The sequence below is a fragment of the Budorcas taxicolor genome, chromosome 15 (genome assembly GCF_023091745.1).
Source record: "Budorcas taxicolor isolate Tak-1 chromosome 15, Takin1.1, whole genome shotgun sequence".
In the NCBI taxonomy this organism is placed as follows: Eukaryota; Metazoa; Chordata; class Mammalia; order Artiodactyla; family Bovidae; genus Budorcas; species Budorcas taxicolor.
Window position 1 is genome coordinate 75848489 of NC_068924.1, and position 21633 is coordinate 75870121.

Here is a 21633-nt window from a genome sequence, read left to right on the forward strand (position 1 = left end):
AATGTAAATAAATACCAGGAAGTCTGAGCTAATAATAGCTCCTATTGATTGAGAACTTCCTATTTGCCAGGCAACCCTCTTAAGTGCTTTATATGTTTTATCTCATATATAATTCATGCAACAAATATGTCACATAGGAATGGTTACCCCATTCTAAGAAAATGAGAAAAGCTGTTCCCAAAGACACGTATATGTGGTGACAGAGCTGAGAATTGGCTGTCGGCTGCAATACTTGCTCTTATGACCACTTCTCTAGACCGATCTGGGATGAGAGTGAAAGTCCGCTCAACCAGGCATCCTTATTGCATTTTCTTTCCTTCTGTCCAGCGATCCACGAACCTGGAACTATTCCCTCCACCAAAAGATCACAATGGCATAAATCCTAGCTATCAAAACAGAAATATCAAGTCAAACCATATAGCAAGAAGTTGCTCACTTTTAGCTGTAGTTTACTGACAGTTCTATGCTATGCCATGACATTACATGTCGGTCAGGACCCTAGAGTGAGTCTGGACAGTCTGTACCGTGTCCTACAACCTGTGGTTGAAAAACACTGAGAAAATGGAAGGGTGGTGGGATCAGTGGCCAGGCAAAGAGTGGGAACCACATAACAGACTGCGGGAGGGACTCTGCAGCTTTTCTTTCCTGTGGGAGCCAGGAAAGACTTTGGTAGGGATGTTGTTTTTCCCTTTTTGAGGATGTATGTGTGAGACACAATCTGACTGATCTTTTAAGAGGATCTTGCTGGCTCTGCTAGCTGGAGAAAAAACTTTAGGAGAGAAAGTGGAAGCAGCAAGAGCAGTTAGGGGCATATGGTAGTAATCCAGCCTCGAGATAGTGGTAGCTTGGACTAGGTTAAACAGACATACAAGGCACCTGGGAATGTACCACTTTGTACAAAACCTGAGTGTTGCTTTTCTCTCTTAAAAGTTGGCTTTCTTTACTCCTGGGGGCAAGTAAGGTGATTGGTATTGCTTATTTTACAATTTTTTAATCCATTGCCCATGAATAAGAGGCTTCAGGAATTCCCCCTGAGGCGTTAATATTGCCTTTCTATCTGGTCTCCAACTTTGTTGAATACATGCCCCTTTTGACGACCTTGTCCTGTTTCAGAGCTTACTTCACCAGACTCTGATGTCTACTCTGGACTCTAAGGTATATAGACATATTTCTTCACCTAAGGATCAGGTACTCCTGTAAGAATATGTGGCATCAGAGACTGAACCAATAGCTAAGGCTATGTTTTCCTTTTTTTAAACTTTGAATATAAATTTATTTATTTTAATTGGAGGTTAATTACTTTACAATATTGTATTGGTTTTGCCATACATCCATATGAATCCACCACGGGTGTACACGTGTTCCCCATCCTGAACCCCCCTCCCTCCTCCCTCCCTGTACCATCCCTCTGGGTCGTTCCAGTGCACCAGCCCCAAGCACCCAGTATCCTGCATCGAACCTGGACTGGCAACTCATTTCATATACGATATTATACATGTTTCCATGCCATTCTCCCAAATCATCCCACCCTCGCCCTCTCCCGCAGAGTCCAAGAGACTGTTCTATACATCTGTGTCTCTTTTGCTGTCTGGCATACAGGGTTATCGTTACCATCTTTCTAAATTCCATATATATGCGTAAGTATCCTGTATTGGTGTTTCTCTTTCTGGCTTACTTCACTCTGTATAATAGGCTCCAGTCTCATCCACCTCATTAGAACAGATTCAAATGTATTCTTTTTAATGGCTGAGTAATACTCCATTGTGTATATGTACCACAGCTTTCTTATCCATTCATCTGCTGATGGACATCTAGGTTGCTATGTTTTTCTTTGAGCCGCAAGAGGGAGGGTACTGCAGTACTTTCATCTTCACTAGCAAAGCGTCGTTCGTGTATTATGCTCTTTCCTTGTTAGCTCGTGTCCCTCAGGTTCACCCATTGCCCGTGGTGAAGGAGGCTCCTCCTCTCTCTTCTAGACTGACCTGGGTTTCAGCCTTGACTTAACCACTCATAAGCTGTGTTTCTTTGGGTAAGTAACTTAACCTCTCTGAGTCACAGTTTCCTCACCTTTCCATTCACTACCTCAAAATGGTAGGAAGATTTACGTGAGGAGAGGATTGTAACATGTTTACCACAGTCCAGCACACAGCAGAAGCTGAACAAAGGGCAATAGCATCTGATGCTGTAGCTTGGCGATGAAAATGGTGAACATCCGGTAGCCATGTGCTTTTGTCTCCTTAAGGCACCAAACTATTTCACAGCCTCTTTGGGTTGTTTTTAATACCTTCCTTCCTTCTATTTCCCTGAATCAGTAAGGGAGGCTCATCATTTTTTTTGTTTAAATTTATTTTTTTTATTTGGAGGAAAATTGCTTTACAATGTTGTGTTGGTTTCTGCCATATGACAACACGAATCAGCCATAATCATATATATATCCCCTCCCGCCCCTCCCCCATCCCATCTTTTATGTCATCGCAGAGCTCCAGGTTGACTAAGGGAACTCCATCTTGCTTCATCTCTCCTGCTCAGCTGTGTTTTCTGGGTGCCCCCCCTTTTAACCTTTCAATGCCCCATTTCTTCCCCAGTTTTAGCTAAGTAACTTACTGAGGATTCTCTTAGCATATTTTCACCTTGTATATGTCTTCAAATTCTCATCAAGAGAAAAACTGGGGAGAAAGGAGGTGATTAATGTATTTCACTATGGATGCACAAGAGACAGAAGGAAAAAAATAAGAGGAATGAGATATTTCAAAGTAGTTTTAAAAGCAGAGGATGTCTTGATGGTTTTCTCTGTCTCCTTAATAAATGTGTCATTTAATTTCATCAAGTTGCAAGCTGCCTGAGGGTGAGAGCCACCTTTCTTCTTTCATACATCCTGGATCTCTGAGGCACATGGGAGGTCCTTAATAAAATATTTGGTCAAAGAATTGAACTAAAACAAATCCTTACCTCCTGCTGGCAAAAAATGTTTCTCAGTGGCAGGGAAACTGGAGGACAGAAAATAGCAAACTGGTGAACCTCCATGTGTCATATTTAAACTGTCTTTGATAGTGAGCTATATTCTCAACAGCACCTAAGTTTTTACCTTGGTCTCCAGGGTCAAGAGTTTCAAAAAATGTTGGTAAAAATTTATGAAGTTGTGGGACTGAGTGAAACCATAGCTCCGAAAGAATTCAGAAACTTGTCTAACTCATACAAAGAAAATATCAAAGGCATTCTTTAGAAAGGGAGGATTATCAATTGGATTGGCATTTCTGGGGAATAAAAGGAGAAAACAAGAGATTCAGGAGCAGAAGGTCACTTGAGAATTTCTAACACAAAGGTATGATGAGAAAGGGATAATTGTTAGTCATTAATATACATATGCTGCTGCTACTGCTGCTAAGTCGCTTCAGTCGTGTCCGACTTTGTGTGACTCCATAGACGGCAGCCCACCAGGCTCCCCCGTCCCTGGGATTCTCCAGGCAAGAACACTGGAGTGGGTTGCCATTTCCTTCTCCAATGTATGAAAGTGAAAAGTGAAAGGGAAGTTGCTCAGTCGTGTCCGACTCTTAGCGACCCCATGGACTGCAGCCTACCAGGCTCCTCCATCCATGGGATTTTCCAGGCAAGAGTACTGGAGTGGGGTGCCATTGATGGCTATTAATGCTGAAGATAGTAATTATTTTTTTCAATGTGGTTTCTTGAAGTAACATATTAGAATAAAATAATCTGGTTCTTGTTCTGAATCCATTTCTTGCTAGAAGTCTTGGTTAATTCTCAACCTCTCTGAGCCTCAGTCTTCTCACTCAGGATATGGAGATTATAAAGTTTTTGTGAGGTATATTGAATCATGTCTTGCATAAAGTGGGCTACTGAACAAACATTTACTATATTAGTGATCAAATAAATTAACCGGTCAGATATTATGTGTGAAAGAGTTCCATCAACAGGCAAGTGCTAAGTAAGCATGAAGGACTGGGTGTTATGACTGTTTGTTTTATCACAGGTCTCTTCTCTTAAATCCATCTTCTTCGAGTGGATTCCATAGCGAGGACCAATAATGTGACTGAGTTAATTATCAGCGGTCTTTTCCAGGATCCAGAGGTGCAGAGAGCGTGCTTTGTGGTGTTTCTGCCCATGTACTTGGCCACGGTGGCGGGCAATGGCCTCATTGTTCTGACTGTCAGCATCAGTAAGAGCCTGCGTTCCCCCATGTACTTCTTCCTTAGTCACCTGTCGCTGGTGGAGATCAGTTACTCCTCCACTGTTGTCCCTAAATTCATCACAGACTTACTCTGCAAGATTAAGACCATCTCCCTGGAGGGCTGTGTGGCTCAGATATTCTTCTTTCACTTCTTTGGGGTTGCTGAGATCCTCTTGCTCGTGGTGATGGCTTATGACCGCTATGTCGCCATCTGCAAACCTCTTCATTATATGAGCATTATGAATGGTCAACTGTGTCACATACTAGTAGCTGGTTCCTGGTTTGGGGGCTTTTTTCACTCCATAATTCAGATTCTCATCACCATCCAATTACCCTTCTGCGGTCCCAATGTGATTGACCACTACTTCTGTGACCTCCAGCCATTATTCCAGCTTGCCTGCACTGACACCTCTGTGGAGGGGGTCGTTGTGTTGGCCAACAGTGGATTAATTGCTCTGTGCTCCTTCCTCCTCTTGGTGTCCTCCTACGTTGTCATCCTGGTCAACTTGAGGAACCATTCTGCGGAGGGGAGACGCAAAGCCCTCTCCACCTGTGCCTCTCACATCACGGTGGTCGTCTTGTTCTTTGGACCCGCCATCTTCCTCTACATGCGGCCCCCCTCCACCTTCACTGAGGACAAGCTGGTGGCCGTGTTCTACACGGTGGTCACCCCCATGCTGAACCCCATCATCTACACACTCAGAAATGCAGAGGTGAAAGTTGCCATGAGGAGGTTGTGGGGCAAAAAGAACTCAGGGATGGAGCGAAAATGGGAAAGTGATTTATAAAAGTGTGCCCAATGATCATCTTTTCTTGATATGGATTTTGATTATAGTGGGACATACACAAATGGCAGAAACAAATGTAAGGACTTAATGTTGTTGCTGCTGTGATTCTCCCTAAGTAAGCAAGAGCTTCCCTGATGGCTCAGCTGGTAAAGAATCCCCCTGCAATGTGGGAGACATGGGTTCAGTCCCTGGGTTGGGAAGATCCCCTGGAGAAGGGAACAGCTACCCACTCCAGTATTCTGGCCTGGAGAATTCCATGGACTGTATAGTCCATGGGGTTGCAAGTAAGCAAAGAGTCCAGACTAATCCAGTGTAATGATCAAAGGGCAGAAGTCAGACTGGCTTCATGATATCCAACAACATCATGAGATTAGAAAATGTTAAGACTCAAACTAAGTGCAAATGCAAAGGAGAATATTTTAACAAGTGTTTTAGGGGACAAATCACTTATTCTATGATCACCTTCCTTCTTTCTCTTCTTCATCACTCCTTGCCTCCTTCTTTCTTTGCTTCATTTTTTCCCCTCCTTCCTTCTTCATTGTCCCCTCTTGGTTCAATCTCCCTAGTGATGACAACCAACATTTAGTTAAATATGGACACGAAGTAGAAGAATTATCATGGGATATTTGGGGAGGAGAGTAAAAATCTGATCTACTCTTCTGACATGGATGTCTGCTAAGTAACTCAATCATGTCCAACTTCTTGTGACTCCATGGATTGTAGTCTGCCAGGCTTCTGTCCATGGGATTTTCCAGGCAAGAATATTGGAGTGGGTTGCCATTTCCTCCTCCACGGGACCTTCCCAACCCAGGGATTGAACCCTTGACTCCTGCATCTTCCGCATTTGCAGGTGGATTCTTTATCTGCTGAGCCAGCTGGGAAGCCCAACATGGATAAGTGTCTTTGAAAATTGCATGCAGGGATTTTTCTGTTTTTCTGGTTGTTTTAGCATCTTGTACCATAGATCATTACCAGACCACCTGACCTGCCTCTTGAGAAACCTATATGCAGGTTAGAAAGCAAGAGTTAGAACTGGACATGGAACAACAGGCTGGTTCCAAATTGGGAAAGGAGTACGTCAAGGCTGTATATTGTCACCCCGCTTATTTAACTTATACGCAGAGTACATCATGAGAAACACTGGGCTGGAAGCAGCACAAGCTGGAATCAAGATTGCTGGGAGAAATATCAATAACCTCAGATATGCAGATGACACCACCCTTATGGCAGAAAGTGAACAGGCACTCAAAAGCCTCTTGATGAAAGTGAAAGAGGAGAGTGAAAAAGTTGGCTTAAAGCTCAACATTCAGAAAACTAAGATCATAGCACCTGGTCCCATCACTTCATGGGAAATAGATGGGGAAACAATGGAAACAGTGTCAGACTTTATTTTTTGGGCTCCAAAATCACTGCAAATGGTGACTGCAGCCATGAAATTAAAAGACACTTACTCCTTGGAAGGAAACTTATGACCAACCTAGATAGCATATTGAAAAGCAGAGATATTACTTTGCCAACAAAGGTCCATTTAGTCAAGGCTATGGTTTTTCCTTGGTCATGTATGGATGTGAGAATTGGACTGTGATCCATCTCCCAGAACACTGGAAATAAAAGCAAAAATAAACAAATGGGATCTAATTAAAATTAAAAGCTTCTGCACAACAAAGGAAACTATAAGCAAGGTGAAAAGAGAGCCTTCGGAATGGGAGAAAATAATAGCAAATGAAGCAACTGACAAACAACTAATCTCAAAAATATACAAGCAACTCCTGCAGCTCAATTCCAGAAAAATAAATGACCCAATCAAAAAATGGGCCAAAGAACTAAATAGATATTTCTCCAAAGAAGACATACAGATGGGTAACAAACACATGAAAAGATGCTCAACATCACTCATTATCAGAGAAATGCAAATCAAGACCACAATGAGGTACCATTTTACACCAGTCAGAATGGCTGCGATCCAAAAGTCTACAAGCAATAAAGGCTGGAGAGGGTGTGGAGAAAAGGGAACCCTCTTACACTGTTGGTGGAAATGCAAACTAGTACAGCCACTATGGAGAACAGTGTGGTGATTCCTTAAAAAACTGGAAATAGAACTGCCTTATGACCCAGCAATCCCACTGCTGGGCATACACACTGAGGAAACCAGAATTGAAAGAGACACATGTACCCCAATGTTCATCGCAGCACTGTTTATAATAGCCAAGACATGGAAGCAACCTAGATGTCCATGGGCAGATGAACGGATAAGAAAGCTGTAGTACATATACACAATGGAGTATTACTCAGCCATTAAAAAGAATACATTTGAATCAGTTCTAATGAGGTGGATGAAACTGGAGCTGATTATACAGAGTGAAGTAAGCCAGAAAGAAAAACACCAATACAGTATACTAACACATATATATGGAATTTAGAAAGATGGTAATGATAACCCTGTATGCGAGACAGCAAAAGAGACACAGACATATAGAACAGACTTTCGGACTCTGAGGGAGAGGGAGAGGGTGGGGTGATTTGGGAGAATGGCATTGTAACATGTATACTATCATGTAAGAAACAATTTGCCAGTCTAGGTTCGATACAGGATAAAGGATGCTGGCGGATGGTGCACTGGGATGACCCAGAGAGATGATTTGGGGAGATAGGTGGGAGGCGGGTTCAGGATTGGGAACTCATGTATACCCGTGGTGGATTCATGTCAATGTATGGCAAAACCAATATAGTATTGTAAAGTAAAATTAAAAAAAAAATAAATAAAAATAAACAAAAAAAAAAGAAAGAAAGCTGAGCACCGAATAATCGATGCTTTTGAACTGTGGTGTTGGAGAAGACTCTTGAGAGTCCCTTGGACTGCAAGGAGATCCAACCAGTCCATCCTAAAGGAGATCAGTCCTGAATGTTCATTGGAAGGACTGATGCTAAAGCTGAGACTCCGATACTTTGGCCACCTCATGCAAAGAGCTGACTCATTGGAAAATACCCTGATGGTGGGAGGGATTGGGGGCAGGAGGAGAAGGGGACAACAGAGGATGAGATGGCTGGATGGCATCACCGACTCGATGGACATGAGTTTGAGTGAACTCTGGGAGTTGGTGATGGACAGAGGGAGGCCTGGTGTGCTGTGATTCATGGGGTCTCAAAGAGTCGGACACGACTGAGCGACTGAACTGAACTGAACCATAGATCATTTGAGCGCAAGTATCAGAAAAGTCCCTGGAGAAATTTCAGTTCCTGTGACATGCTGACACAAAAGATAGTCCTAAATCTGCTCTCACTGTGTTTACCATCAATAAATTAAAAAAAAAATCAAAATGTCATAGATTCTAGCTGTCAATAGAGAAAGGTCAAGTCAAACATTTCAACAAAGCTTTATCCACAGTAAATAAATATAGAATGTAGAAATTTCTTATTAATTCTAACTTGAAGAATAAACGAGAGGCGAGTAGTGTCCACATATGTTTCTACTCCATACTCTGTCCTTTATTCTAATTCTTGCGTTGCAGCTTCTCTGGGGTAAGCATCCTCTGTTGCTTAATTGCTTTGGGCGCCCAGCACAGTAACTGCACATGGCAGATGCTCAATAAATATTTGCTAAGTGGTGGATGTTGACTGTAGCACGGCTTCCCCGTTCATCTTTTATGCTGGTGCACTTCATTTAATGTATATATGAAAGCATCTGATCCAGAGCTAAACCTAGAGAAGCCCCCTTTCCCTTGCTGCCTGGCTAGGAATGTAGGGTGCAGGCTGCGACCGGAGCTTCTTACTCACATGCAGCTTTAGTGTCCTCACTGGGAGCTACAGAAAATATCATCAGTGGATACCGCATGGGCAGATAGCGTCTACTCCACTCGTGTTGCCATGATTCTCAGAGACTACCTCACCTATTGAGGGTTGAGTCTTGGTGGGTCCATTGAGAATTAATTACTCGCTTTGTTCTGGTCTCACTGGAAAAGCACAAGAAGCAAAGGAGAGCATTGTTTTCACTGTTTGAAGAGATGGAGAGCGTTGTAAAGTTTTACAGATGCCTACTCAGTTCACAGAAGCAGCAGTCTAATTGTACCACTTAGTGTCAGTGATCATATAATTAGTTCTCAATTGTTGATGCTGTCTCAGCATTAAAAAGTATTTTAAAGACAATAAATATAAAAAAAATTTACTAAAGAAAATTTGATAGCATGCTGCAAACCACTTTGCAAGTACTACATTTCCCCCATTTATTATTTGTGTTGTTTTTGGTATAGGTTTGACTATATAATAATAGAAAGTAACGGCAACTTATGAGATACAGCTACAGAAGTACAGAGGGAGAAAATCCAGCTTGATTGTGGCTGTCCAACAATATTATCAGAAATTGAGACTATTTATCTATTCCAAATGTATTACTTCAGCAGGTAGCTTCAGCCTGTGACCTCAAGGGACTGCTGAGACTCCATACATGTGCTGTTCCGTAGAACTCATGCTGTGCTGGTGATGCCTTCAGTTGCTCCTGTCTAATATGATAGCAATTTCTTGCTTTTAAAAGGTATTTTTACTTACTTATTTGGCTGCACCAGGTCTTTACTGTGGCATGCAGGGGCTAGTTCCCTGGCTACAGCCTGACCCTGGCAGTGACAGATTTTATTTTCTTGGGCTCCAGAATCATTGTGGATGGTGACTGCAGCCACAAAATTAAAAGATCGTTTTCTCTTTTGGGAGACTTTCCCAAAGTCCCACACAGAAATTTTGCTTTCATCTTATTCCACTGACATTAATCACATGCTGACCCTTAATTGCCAGGGAGCCTGGAAACTATAACCTTTTATTCTGTGTGGAACTGCTTTTAGCTAAAATTAGCATTCTGGTCTAGTTTCAAAGAGGAAGAAGAGAATGGATACAAGTTAGCCCATATTCTCATGCATTCAGTTACACATCAATTTTCCAAGCAATTAAAATTTTTTCATAAAAACTATTTATGACGGGTGGGTAATATCACAAAGTCTAATTGTAGCACAATTTACTTAATAGCCACTTGTTTCAGGGCATTTAGATTCATTTAAGAATTTATTCAACAAGACTTAAAGACCGTGTACTATGTGCCAGACATTGGTCTAAGTGCAGGAGGTGGATAACGATACACAGGAGGGAGGAGGTCTTGCCTGCATCATGGAGCTTATGTTCTTGGAATTTTTTTTTTTTTTTTCTGAAGCAGCTGTGGTCTAGATCCGTGTTCTATGAGAAGGCTCAGTGATGATGGAAACGTTCTAAACCTGCGCTAATGCATGGTAGCGCCTAGCCACGTGGCTAGTCAGCATCTTAAATATGACTTTAATGATGGGAGAATTGAATTTTAAATTTTATTTAATTGTAGTGAACTAGCGTTTAAATAGCTACACATGGCTGGTGACTACCACGTTGGATACGCAAGTCTATACACTTCAGTACTTACTTTGCTGCAAACTTGTACCTATTTTTCTGAGTCAGGGCAAAATTGCTCCTGGGCCCACTACCCTGATAGGTGTGTGGTGACTCCTGGGCGTTTGTACCTTTTGACCCCCTCCATCCATTTTTGCCTCCTCCTCACCCCAGCCTCAGGCAACTGCCAATCTGTTCTCTATATCCGTGAGCTCGGTTTAGTTTGTTTTGTTTGAGATTCCACATATATGTCAGAGCAAGTGGTATTTATCATTTTCTGTCTGACTTATTTCACTCTGCTTGTTCCAGTCTAAACCCTTAGAGGTGTCTGAGATTGCTCTACTTCTTTGCTTTCCTAAATCAAAAAAATCAGCAGATCTTATGAGGTGTACCTTCAAAATCTGTGCAGAATCCAAAAACTTCCTAAAACCTTTGTGCTACTGTCCTGGCCCGAAACACAAGCATCTTTGGCCAGGTTACTGTGATGTTTTCCTAACAGGTTTCCTTGGTTTCCCACTCCTATATTTCCCACTCTTCTTCTCAAGCAGACAGAGGTCTTGGCAAGAGATGCCCTTTCCTTCCTAGCTATAGTAATACAATAATAACCACCAGCTTTCCTATCATCCTTACCCTGTTTTATTTTTCTCGATAGGACTTCGTTGTTGCTGTTCAGTAACTCAGTCGTGTCTGACTCTTTGCGACCCCATGGACTGCAATGCTCCAGGGTGCCCTGTCCTTCACCATCTCCTGGAGCTTGCTCAAACTCATGTCCATTGGGCTGGTGATGCCATCCAACCGCCTCATTCTCTGTCTTCTCCTCCTGCCTTTGATCTTCCCAGCATCAGGATCTTTTCCAATGGGTTGGTTCTTCGCATCACGTAGTCAAAGTACTGGTGCTTCAGTTTTAGCATCAGTCCTTCCAATGAATATTCAGGATTGGTTTCCTTTAGGATGGACTGGTTGGATCTCTTTGCAGTCCAAGGGACTCTCAGAAGTCTTTTCCAACACCACAGTTCAAAAGCATCAAATCTTTGGTGGTCAGCCTTCTTTATGGTTCAACTCTTACATCCATACATAACTACTGGAAAAATCATAGCTTTAGCTAAATGGATCTTTGTTGGCAAAATAATGTCTCTGCTTTTTAATATGCTGTCTAGGTTTGTTATAGCTTTTCTGCCTCTAAGAAGGAACACGTGTCTTTTAATTTCATGGCTGCAATCACAGACCACAGTGATTTTGGAGCCCCAAAATATAATGAAGTCTGTCACTGTTTCCATTGTTTCCCCATCTATTTGCCATGAAGTGATGGGACCAGATGCCATGATCTTAGTTTTTTGAATGTTGAATTTTAAGCCAGCTTTTTCACTCTCCTCTTTCACCTTCATGAAGAGGCTGTTAGGTTCCTCTATACTTTCTCCCATAAAGGTGGTGTCTTCTGCATATCTGAGGTTATTGATATTTCTCCCAGAAATCTTGATTCCAGCTTATGCTTCATCCAGTCCAGCATTTTGCATGATGTGCTCTGCATATAAGTTTAATAAGCAGGGTGACAATATACAGCCTTGACATACTCCTTTCCCAATTTGGAACCAGTCTGTTGTTCCATGTCCGATTCTAACTGTTGTTTCCTCACCTGCATATAGGTTTTGCAGGAGGCAGGTGAGATGACCTGGTATTCCCATCTCTTTAAGAATTTTCCACAGATTGTTGTGATCCACACAGTCAAAGGCTTTAGTGTAGTCAATGAAGCAGAAGTAGATGTTTTTCTGGAATTCCCTTGCTTTTTCTACAATCCAATGGATTTTGATAGTTTGATATCTGGTTATTCTGCCTTTTCTAAATCCAACTCAAACATCTGGAAGTTCTCAGTTCATGTACTATTGAAGCCTAGCTTGGAGAATTTTAAGCATTACTTTGCTAGCATATGAAATGAGTGCAACTGTGTGGTAGTTTGAACATTCTTTGTCATCGCCTTTCTTTGGGATTTGAATGAAAACTGACCTTTTCCAGTCCTGTGTCCACTGCTGAGTTTTCCAAATTTGTTGGCGTATTGAGTGCAGCACTTTCACAGCATAATCTTTTAGGACTTGAAGTAGCTCTGCTAGAATTCCATCACCTCCAGTAGCTTTGTGATGTTAGTGATGCTTCCTAAGGCCCACTTGACTTTGCACTTCAGGATGTCTGGCTCTAGGTGAGTAATCACACCATCGTGGTTATCTGAGTCATTAAGATCTTTTTTGTATAGTTATTCTGTGTATTCTTGCCACCACTTCTTAATATCTTCTGCTTCTGGTAGGTCCATAATATTCTGCTTTTTTTGTACCCATCTTTGCATGAAATGTTCCCTTGGTATCTCTAATTTTCTTGAAGAGATCTCTAGTCTTTCCCATTCTATTGTTTTCCTCTATTTCTTTGTATTGGTCACTGAAGAAGGCTTTCTTATCTCTCCTTGCTATCCTTTGGAACTCTGCATTCAGATAGGTATCTTTTTTTTCCCTCCTTACCTTTCACTTCTCTTCTTTTCTCAGCTATTTGTAAGGCCTCCTCAGACAACCATTCTGTCTTTTTGGATTTCTTTTTCTAGGGGATGGTTTTGATAGGACTACTGCTATCTAATTTTCATATCAAGTTTTATTTATTTATCATCTGTCTCTGTTTTCATTATGCCCTGATACATATGTGAAAGATATAATCTCAATGAAGGGGGCTTTCCTGGTGTCTCAGTGGTAAAGAATCTGCCTGCCAATGCAAGAGACGCAGATTCAGTCCCTGGGTCAGGGAGATCCTCTGGAGTAGGAAATGGCAACCCACTCCAGTATTCTTGACTGGAAAATCCCATGGACAGAGGAGCCTGGTGTACAATCCATGGGATCTCAGAGTTGGACATCATTTAGCGATTGAATAACAAAACCTCAATGAACCTAGAGACTTTGCTTTGTTACTAGCAAATTTCCAGCACCTAGAAGAGTGCTTAGCACATAATAAGACTAGATGCTATATGTTAAACAAATGGATGGATGAATGTATAATGCATTTTTTCTGAGGAAATTTTCACTATATTACATTATTATTAGTGCTATTTAATCGATGGAGAGGCTTAGCACAAAGAGACTGAGAGACTTAGGCCTGAATCCATGAATGTTAGCATTGGGAGGTACAGTGGAGATTGTCTAGCCCAATTTTGTCAATTTATATAGAAGTAGAAACAGGGGAGAGTGAGAAGTGGAGGGGTGAGATGACATGGCTTAATTTAGGTAGTTAATTCCTGAACTAAAAAGCCTCCTGATGAAAGTGAAAGAGGAGAGTGAAAAAGTTGGCTTAAAGCTCAACATTCAGAAAACGAAGATCATGGCATCTGGTTCCATCACTTCATGGGAAATAGATGGGGAAACAGTGGAAACAGTGTCAGACTTTATTTTGGGGGGCTCCAAAATCACTGCAGATGGTGACTGCAGCCATGAAATTAAAAGACGCTTACTCCTTGGAAGGAAAGTTATGACCAACCTAGATAGCATATTGAAAAGCAGAGACATTACTTTGCCAACAAAGGTCTGTTTAGTCAAGGCTATGGTTTTTCCAGTGGTCATGTATGGATGAGAGAGTTGGACTGTGAAGAAAGCTGAGTGCTGAAGAATTGATGCTTTTGAACTGCGGTGTTGGAGAAGACTCTTGAGAGACCCGTGGACTGCAAGGACCAGTCCATTCTAAAGGAGATCAGCCCTGGGTGTTCTTTGGAAGGAATGATGCTAAAGCTGAAACTCCAGTACTTTGGTCACCTCATGTGAAGGGTTGACTCATTAGAAAAGACTGATGCTAGGAGGGATTGGGGGCAGGAGGAAAAGGGGACAACAGAGGATGAGATGGCTGGATGGCATCACCGACTTGATGGACATGAGGTTGAGTGAACTCTGGGAGGTGGTGATGGACAGGGAGGCCTGGAGGGCTGCGATTCATGGGGTCGCAAAGAGTTGGACACGACTGAGTGACTGACCTGAACTGAGCTGAATTCCTGAACTGGAGCTAGTGCCCAGGTGTCTTGGCTCCGTGTCCAGTCCTCTTTCTTCTCTATTTATTCTCTTTTTCATTCTCAGAAGTCCAGTCTGGAAAAACGTTGCTTTTATGACTTACCATCAAGTTCCCTTTTAAAAAATGTTTTATTGGCTTTACAATAAAAAGTTTTATTGGCTTTGAAAAAGCTTTGCAATGTTATGCTGGTTTCTACTGAACAATGAAGTGAATCAGTAATTTGTGTACAAGTTTCTTCTCTTAATACCATATTATTGGGTACAGAAATTTTATAGAAACATCATCAAACTAAGTGAAACAGATTCCAAACCCTTCCTCAGTCATAGTTTACTTGACAAAGTTTCACCCAGGAGAAAGGAAATTCCACTGGGAAGATTTCCTCTTGATTATTGTGCATGGCTTAAATTATTTAAAATAGTCCAAAGATCTAACCATTTATTCAGAACTCTTGGACTTTCAGTGATTGGGTACTTTTTCTTTACAAAAAGCAGGATCTTAAAAATCTTTGAGTCTGATGGTTTCTGTGGCATTTGTCCATTTCCTATATATTATAACACAATTATCAACCTGGATCCAGAGCCCCTGAATTTTCCTCTCTTTTTGATGGTTCATCTTAGACATCATTGACTTTGCTTTCTAAAAGCTCACAGGTATATTGGTGATTTGTTGCTGGAGAAGAGCCTAATCTTTAATTTGCAGAAAGAAGGTGGAAATGGATGGGAGAGGGTGGCAAAGAGAGGAAAAACTACAGAAAAGGCCTAGACTACAGGATAGGAAATGGTGGTTTTCCAAAAAGGAACTATCAGGTCTTCCTTCTCTGAGCAACAAAGACTGGAAATATTGGACTCTAAACAGTTCTGAGTGATCTCTCAGATTGGTCCTAGAATATTTAAATTTAACTTTTGATTTATGTGTCATGTATCCAGAGATTGTAAGGGTGTTGGTTAGAGTATAGAGTCTGTGCTCAGGTTCTGTTGGCGGTGGTTTAGCTGCTCAGTCATGTCTGAATCTTTGCAGTTCTACTGACTGTAGCCCACCAGGCTCCTCTGAACATGGGATTTTTCAGGCAAGAATACTGGAGTGGGTTGCCATTTCCTTGTCCAGTGGTCAGACTAGTTGGGTTGAAATCCTGGCTTCACTGCTGTGTAATCTTAGACTGGTTAATTCACTTACCTGTATTCCCTTTGCCTCATATGTAAAAAAAGAATGATAATAATGATACCTGTGTCACCGGTATGTTCTGAGAATTGATTGAAATAATGCGTATAGAACACCTATAAAGTGTTTGGTACATAGTACTGTTGAAATGCTAACTATTATTATCAACCAGAATGTAATTAATAATAATAAAGCTTTAGGAAAAATTTTAAACAGATAATTTTGAATACAAAGAGTGTATTTCTTAGTAGAAGATATAGTCATAGAGGCTACAATTACAAAATATATTTTAATTGCTATAAAAGAGGTATGTAAATATACTATATCACAAAGAAGAGAATTTATTATTGTGTTTCTCTCCTATAGAAACGAGGTTTTCCAGAAACCTAGGAAGAAGGATTGGTAAACACAGAGAAGAAGAAAGGACACTTTGGGTTAGCAAATAGCTGTATGAGGTTCATTTGGGGGATGAAAATAAGGTTGTGAAAATAAGTAGTAGCCAATTCAAGACGGACCTGGAATCCATGCTAAGAGTGTTACAGTTTATGCCGTGGGCAATGGGGCATGCGTGCATGCTCAGTCATGTCTGACTCTTTGCAACCCCATGGACTGTAGCCCTCCAGGCTCCTCTGTCCATGGAATTTCCCAGTCAAGAATATTGGAGCGAGTTGTCATTTCCTTCTCTGGGCAATGGAGAGGTGATGCCAGATTCTAGGTAGAGAAGGAACATGATCAGATTTACGTCTAAGGATAATTGTCAAAGGATTTGCAGTGCTCAGAGGAGATACATATAAGTTGGAGTGTTAATTGCAAGATTCATTGAACACACAGGACAGGACTTGGGGCTGGAAGGTGGTTAAGTTTGGGACGGACACAGAGAGGGTATTTCTGGTGAAGGGATCTCTGTGGTGGGAGTGAGCAGAGTGGGCTTGTGGGAGAGAGAGGTGACCCTGAGTTAGCAGAGGTGAGTTGAAGTTTAGTGGGTAAAGTGGTGACCTTTGAGATGACTCCATCTGTGAAAATCTTTACAAGTAAGTCCAGGCACTCAGGCTTTCACTGGTTTTATTCCCAAGCAGAGGAGGATCCAAGGTAGGAAGGGTCTAGGAAACAATCTTCTGGTTGCAGTGTGCAGGATGGATGGGGTGGGAAGTTGTAGAGACTAAGAGGCTTTGGTGGCTTAAGCATCAGCTGACAGCGAGTACGAAGGTGATGGGACCCATCTTCATAGACACAGGCCCGTCTCTTTGTCTGTGTCTTCTCCAAGGTGGGAGCAAACTTGGAGAGAAAGTGCACAGGAGAGGTGGTTTAAAGGTAAAATTAATGGGATGTGGTGACTGACTGGGCACAGGAATGAAAGGGAGGCATGGATCACATAGGACATCACAGTGAAAAGGCAGGGCATCTTGGAGGCTGATGCTGGCATTGAAGTATCTTTTGGGTCACACTGTTATTCTATAGCTTAGTGTCCTCAACTTCAACTCTAATCTCTGTTCGAATCCTTTCTTGAGCTCTTGAATGAGAATGTGTTAATAGGAGCTTCTTGAGGAGTTTCACAATCTTATTTTGTAACACTTCAGCTACTTGGTTTTCCAAAGTCCTGAGATGACGGCAGATATTCTTAATATTCTGAGTTCTTTGTGTTCACATCACTGTTCTTACTGAAAAAGGACCCCATTATGATGAATTCATTAATATTGCTTGTGTTTGACATGAGTATCATTGTAATTTCTCTGCCACAACTATCATCCTGGAAACCTTTATTTCTTGGGTAGACAGTTTCTCTTTCCATGGATGGCTGATCCTTTTTTCTTCTGCAAATGGCCATTCCCCTTCTTTTGTCTCATAGCAGTAATTCTTTCCAAGAAATCTGATAGCTGTAGCTCCTGTTTGGATAGACAGTAAGTTCTACTGTGGCTTTGACATATATTTAGATTGTAGCAGTTTTTTTTTTCTCTTATAAAGTGATTGTCAGATATCATTTGGAACTTTGACAAAACTTGATCTATCTTTTCCCTCTATGAAGGTTGAACTAACTCAGAAACAAGGCAAAGAAAGAAGGAATTTGGGGAAAATGTTACCGTTGCTATTAGAAAAGGTGATGACAGAGACTGAGGTTTAAGATTTGGCCTTTCTTAAGGTGACCTTTCTTAAACTGAGCTCTAGATATAGGTAAAAGTCCATACCCAGCGATGGCAGCCTTTGATCTACCCTACAGAGTAGCCTGGAATTCCCAGGTGGCTAAAGAATCTGCCAATGCAGGAGATGCAAGAGACACAGGTTTGATCCCTGGGTTGGGAAGATCCCCTGGAGTAGGAAATGACAACCCATTTGAGTATTCTTGCCTGGAGAATCCCATGAACAGAGGAGCCTGGTGGGCTACAGCCCATGGAGTTGCAAAGAGTAGGACATGAGTGAGCCAATACAGTAACCTGTTTCTACCCCATAGAGACAGAGGTTGCCCCAGGGCGGTATAGGTACTGTGCTCTCTACAGCATCTTGCAGAAAGAGAGAGGAAGGGCCCATCATTGCCTTTCTAATTTCTCCTTCCCAATTCACTCCACCTCCCCTGTGGGAGGATGGGGCAAGGAGTGGTTATCCTCCGTGGTGTCCTGATTATGACATTGTTAGCGTGAGGGGTGTATCATAATCTGTATTTCTTTAGTCTAGTCAGAGATGTGTAAAAGGTGTCAGTAAGTATCTTCTCCAGAGGAGTAACTCATGGAGCAATCTTCACTTTAGTTATCATATACTTTGCTGCTGGCTACCAGCCTGTCCAAGTCTTTGCGACCCCATGGCCTATAGCACCCCAGGCTCCTCTGTCCGTGGGATTCTCCAGGCAAGAATTCTGGAGTGGGTTGCCATTTCCTCCTCCAGGAGATCTTCCCCATCCAGGGATCAATGTTGGGTCTCCTGTACTGCAGGTGGATTCTTTACTGTCCGAGCCGCCAGGAAAGCCCCAGGTGCACTAGTGGTAAAGAATCTCCTTGCCACTACAGGGAGATAGAAGAAATGTGGATTTGATTCCTGGGTTGGGAAGCTCCCCTGGAGGAGGGCATGGCAACCCACTCCAGTATTCTTGCCTGGAGAATTCCATGGACAGAAAAGCCTGATAGGCTACAGTCTGTGGGATTGCCAAGAGATGGCCATGACTGAAATGACTTAGCATGCACCCACCAACCTGGAACCAGGACAAGGAAGCCTGGTCAGCCACAACAGCACTCTCAAAGGATGAGCGCTTTGATTTCAGGATCTGTCAGTAGTTTGAACAGTGGGGCAAGAGGTAAGAAAGTAATAGTGAAATGATGGAGACCAACTAGTAGGTGGAATTCTCTCTAGAGTGTTGGAACATTGGTCATATAAGCACAGGTATTGAAGCTGCAAGTCTGGTGAAGGACTCTGACCTGAGTAGGGTGAAGACTGGCAGAGGGAAGAGACCAATACTGAGGATGTTTTGGAAAGGGAAGGATTATCATTGGGAAGACGATTCCCTGCCACAGAGATGAAGGAAAGAAGGATTCAGGATAGTAGTTCATCTTGGGGATTCCCCAATAAGACAGAGTGATGAAAATGCAGTGAACATGGTTAAAACGTAGGTGCTGAAACGGACTGGCTGCCAAAATTCAGAATATCTTAAGGTAAGTTAGAAAGAACCCTTGACTCCTTTCAGAAAGTCTGATCCTGAGTTCCAGAATTCACTACTTTCTGTGTGCTTAGTCACTTCAGTCATGTCTGACTCTGCAACCCCATGGACTGTAGCCTGCCAGGCTCCTCTGTCCGTGGGATTCTCCAGGCAAGAATTCTGGAGTGGGTTGCCATGCCCTCCTCCAGGGAAATCTTCCCAACCTGGGGATTGAGCCCAGGTCTCCCTCATTGCAGATGGATTCTTTACTGTCTGAGTCACCAGGGTAGCTTTCTGTGTGATCCTGGGTAAATAACCATTTCTATGAGCGTACATTTTGTTTATATAAAGTGTTATTAGATTGACCATATTTAAAATGGAATGAATACATAATTGACTGAATGAGTGAGTTCATAATAAGTTTGTATTGTAAAGTGGTTTATGCTAACTTGCCATAGGTGAGGCAAATTACTTACAATCAGTGTTTGTTTTATTGCAGGAATGGATTCTATGGCGAGGACTGATAATGTGACTGAGTTAATTATCAGCGGTCTTTTCCAGGATCCAGAGGTGCAGAGAGCGTGCTTTGTGGTGTTTCTGCCCGTGTACTTGGCCACGGTGGTGGGCAATGGCCTCATTGTTCTGACGGTTAGAGTCAGTAAGAGCCTGCGTTCCCCCATGTACTTCTTCCTTAGTCACCTGTCGCTGGTGGAGATCAGTTACTCCTCTACTATTGTCCCTAAATTCATCACAGACTTACTTGTCAAGATTAAGACCATCTCTCTGAAAGGTTGTCTGGCTCAGATATTCTTCTCCCACTTTTTGGGGGTCACTGAGATCTTTTTGCTTGTGGTGATGGCTTATGACCGCTATGTAGCCATCTGCAAACCTCTTCATTATATGAATATTATGAGCCATCGACTGTGTCATGTGCTGGTGGCTAGTTCCTGGCTTGGAGGCTTTTTTCACTCCATAATTCAAATTCTCATCACCATCCAATTGCCCTTCTGCGGTCCCAATGTGATTGACCACTACTTCTGTGACCTCCATCCCTTGTTCAAGCTTGCCTGCACTGACACCTCTGTGGAAGGGGTCATTGTGTTGGCCAACAGTGGATTAATCTCTGTCTTCTCCTTCCTCCTCTTGGTGTCCTCCTACGTTGTCATCCTGGTCAACCTGAGGAACCATTCTGCGGAGGGGAGACGCAAAGCCCTCTCCACCTGTGCGTCTCACATCATGGTGGTCGTCTTGTTCTTTGGACCTGCCATCTTCCTCTACATGCGGCCCCCCTCCACCTTCACTGAGGACAAGCTGGTGGCCGTGTTCTACACGGTGGTCACCCCCATGCTGAACCCCATCATCTACACACTCAGAAATGCAGAGGTGAAAGTTGCCTTGAGGGGGCTGTGGGGCAAAAAGAAGAACTCAGGGATGGAGTGAAAATGGGAAAGTGATTTATAAAAGTGTGCCTGATTATTACCTTGAAATGGATTTTAATTTTCATAGGACACACAGGAATGGCAGAAACAAATGCAAGGACTTAGCGTTACTGTACTGTGACTCTCCTTAGAAACCAAAGTCTTTGTAGTACCCTAGTGTCACGTTCCAAGGACTGAGGTCAGATAGTCTTGTAGATCTTCAGTTAAGTTCAGTTCAGTTGCTCAGTCGTGTCTGACTCTTTGCGACTCCAAGAATTGCAGCACGCCAGGCCTCCCTGTCCATCACCAACTCCCAGAGTTCACTGAAACTCACATCCATTGAGTCGGTGATGCCATCCAGCCATCTCATCCTCTGTCGTCCCCTTCTCCTCCTGTCCCCAATCCCTCGCAGCATCAGAGTCTTTTCCAATGAGTCAACTCTTTGCATGAGGTGGCCAAAGTACTAGAATTTCAGCTTTAGCATCAGTCCTTCCAAAGAACACCCAGGACTGATCTCCTTTAGAATGGACTGGTTGGATCTCCTTGCAGTCCAAGGGACTCTCAAGAGTCTTCTCCAACCACAGTTCAAAAGATCTTAGAGAACTTAATTGGCTCCGTGATATTCAGCAGTTTCATGGGACTGGTTAACACTGAAACTCAAATTAAGTACGAATGCAAAGGAGAACTCTTGGACAAATATTCTGTATGTTAAAGTGATTCTGTCACTCCCTTCCTATATTACCTTCTACCTTCCTTCTTTCATTGTTTTCTTCATTTCTTCTTCATGCTTCTCTCTTTGTTTACCTCCGTAATGATAACAACCCATATTTCATTAGAAAGGAAACCAAACAGAGGAATTATCATGGGATATTTGGGGAGGAGGGTACCAATCTGATCTACTCTTCCAGTGTGGACAATTGTGTCTTTGAACATTGCACCCAGGGATTTTTCTATTCCTCTGCTTGTTTTAGCATCTTGTACCATCGACTTTTGAGCACAAGTAATAGAAAAGACCCTGGAGCAGTTTCAGTTCTTGTGATA

General features: G+C 42.4%; 2 protein-coding genes across 2 annotated transcripts; both read left to right on the forward strand.

The window, feature by feature from the left end:
- Nucleotides 1–4032: 4032 nt before the first annotated feature.
- LOC128059941 (olfactory receptor 4B1-like) lies at nucleotides 4033–4974 on the forward strand. The gene has a single exon (XM_052652184.1). The coding sequence runs from the start codon at nucleotides 4120–4122 to the stop codon at nucleotides 4972–4974; it is 855 nt and encodes a 284-aa protein (XP_052508144.1). The 5' UTR covers nucleotides 4033–4119.
- Nucleotides 4975–19684: 14710 nt separating this feature from the next.
- On the forward strand, nucleotides 19685–20614 carry LOC128060174 (olfactory receptor 4B1-like). The gene has a single exon (XM_052652502.1). The coding sequence runs from the start codon at nucleotides 19685–19687 to the stop codon at nucleotides 20612–20614; it is 930 nt and encodes a 309-aa protein (XP_052508462.1).
- Nucleotides 20615–21633: the final 1019 nt, after the last annotated feature.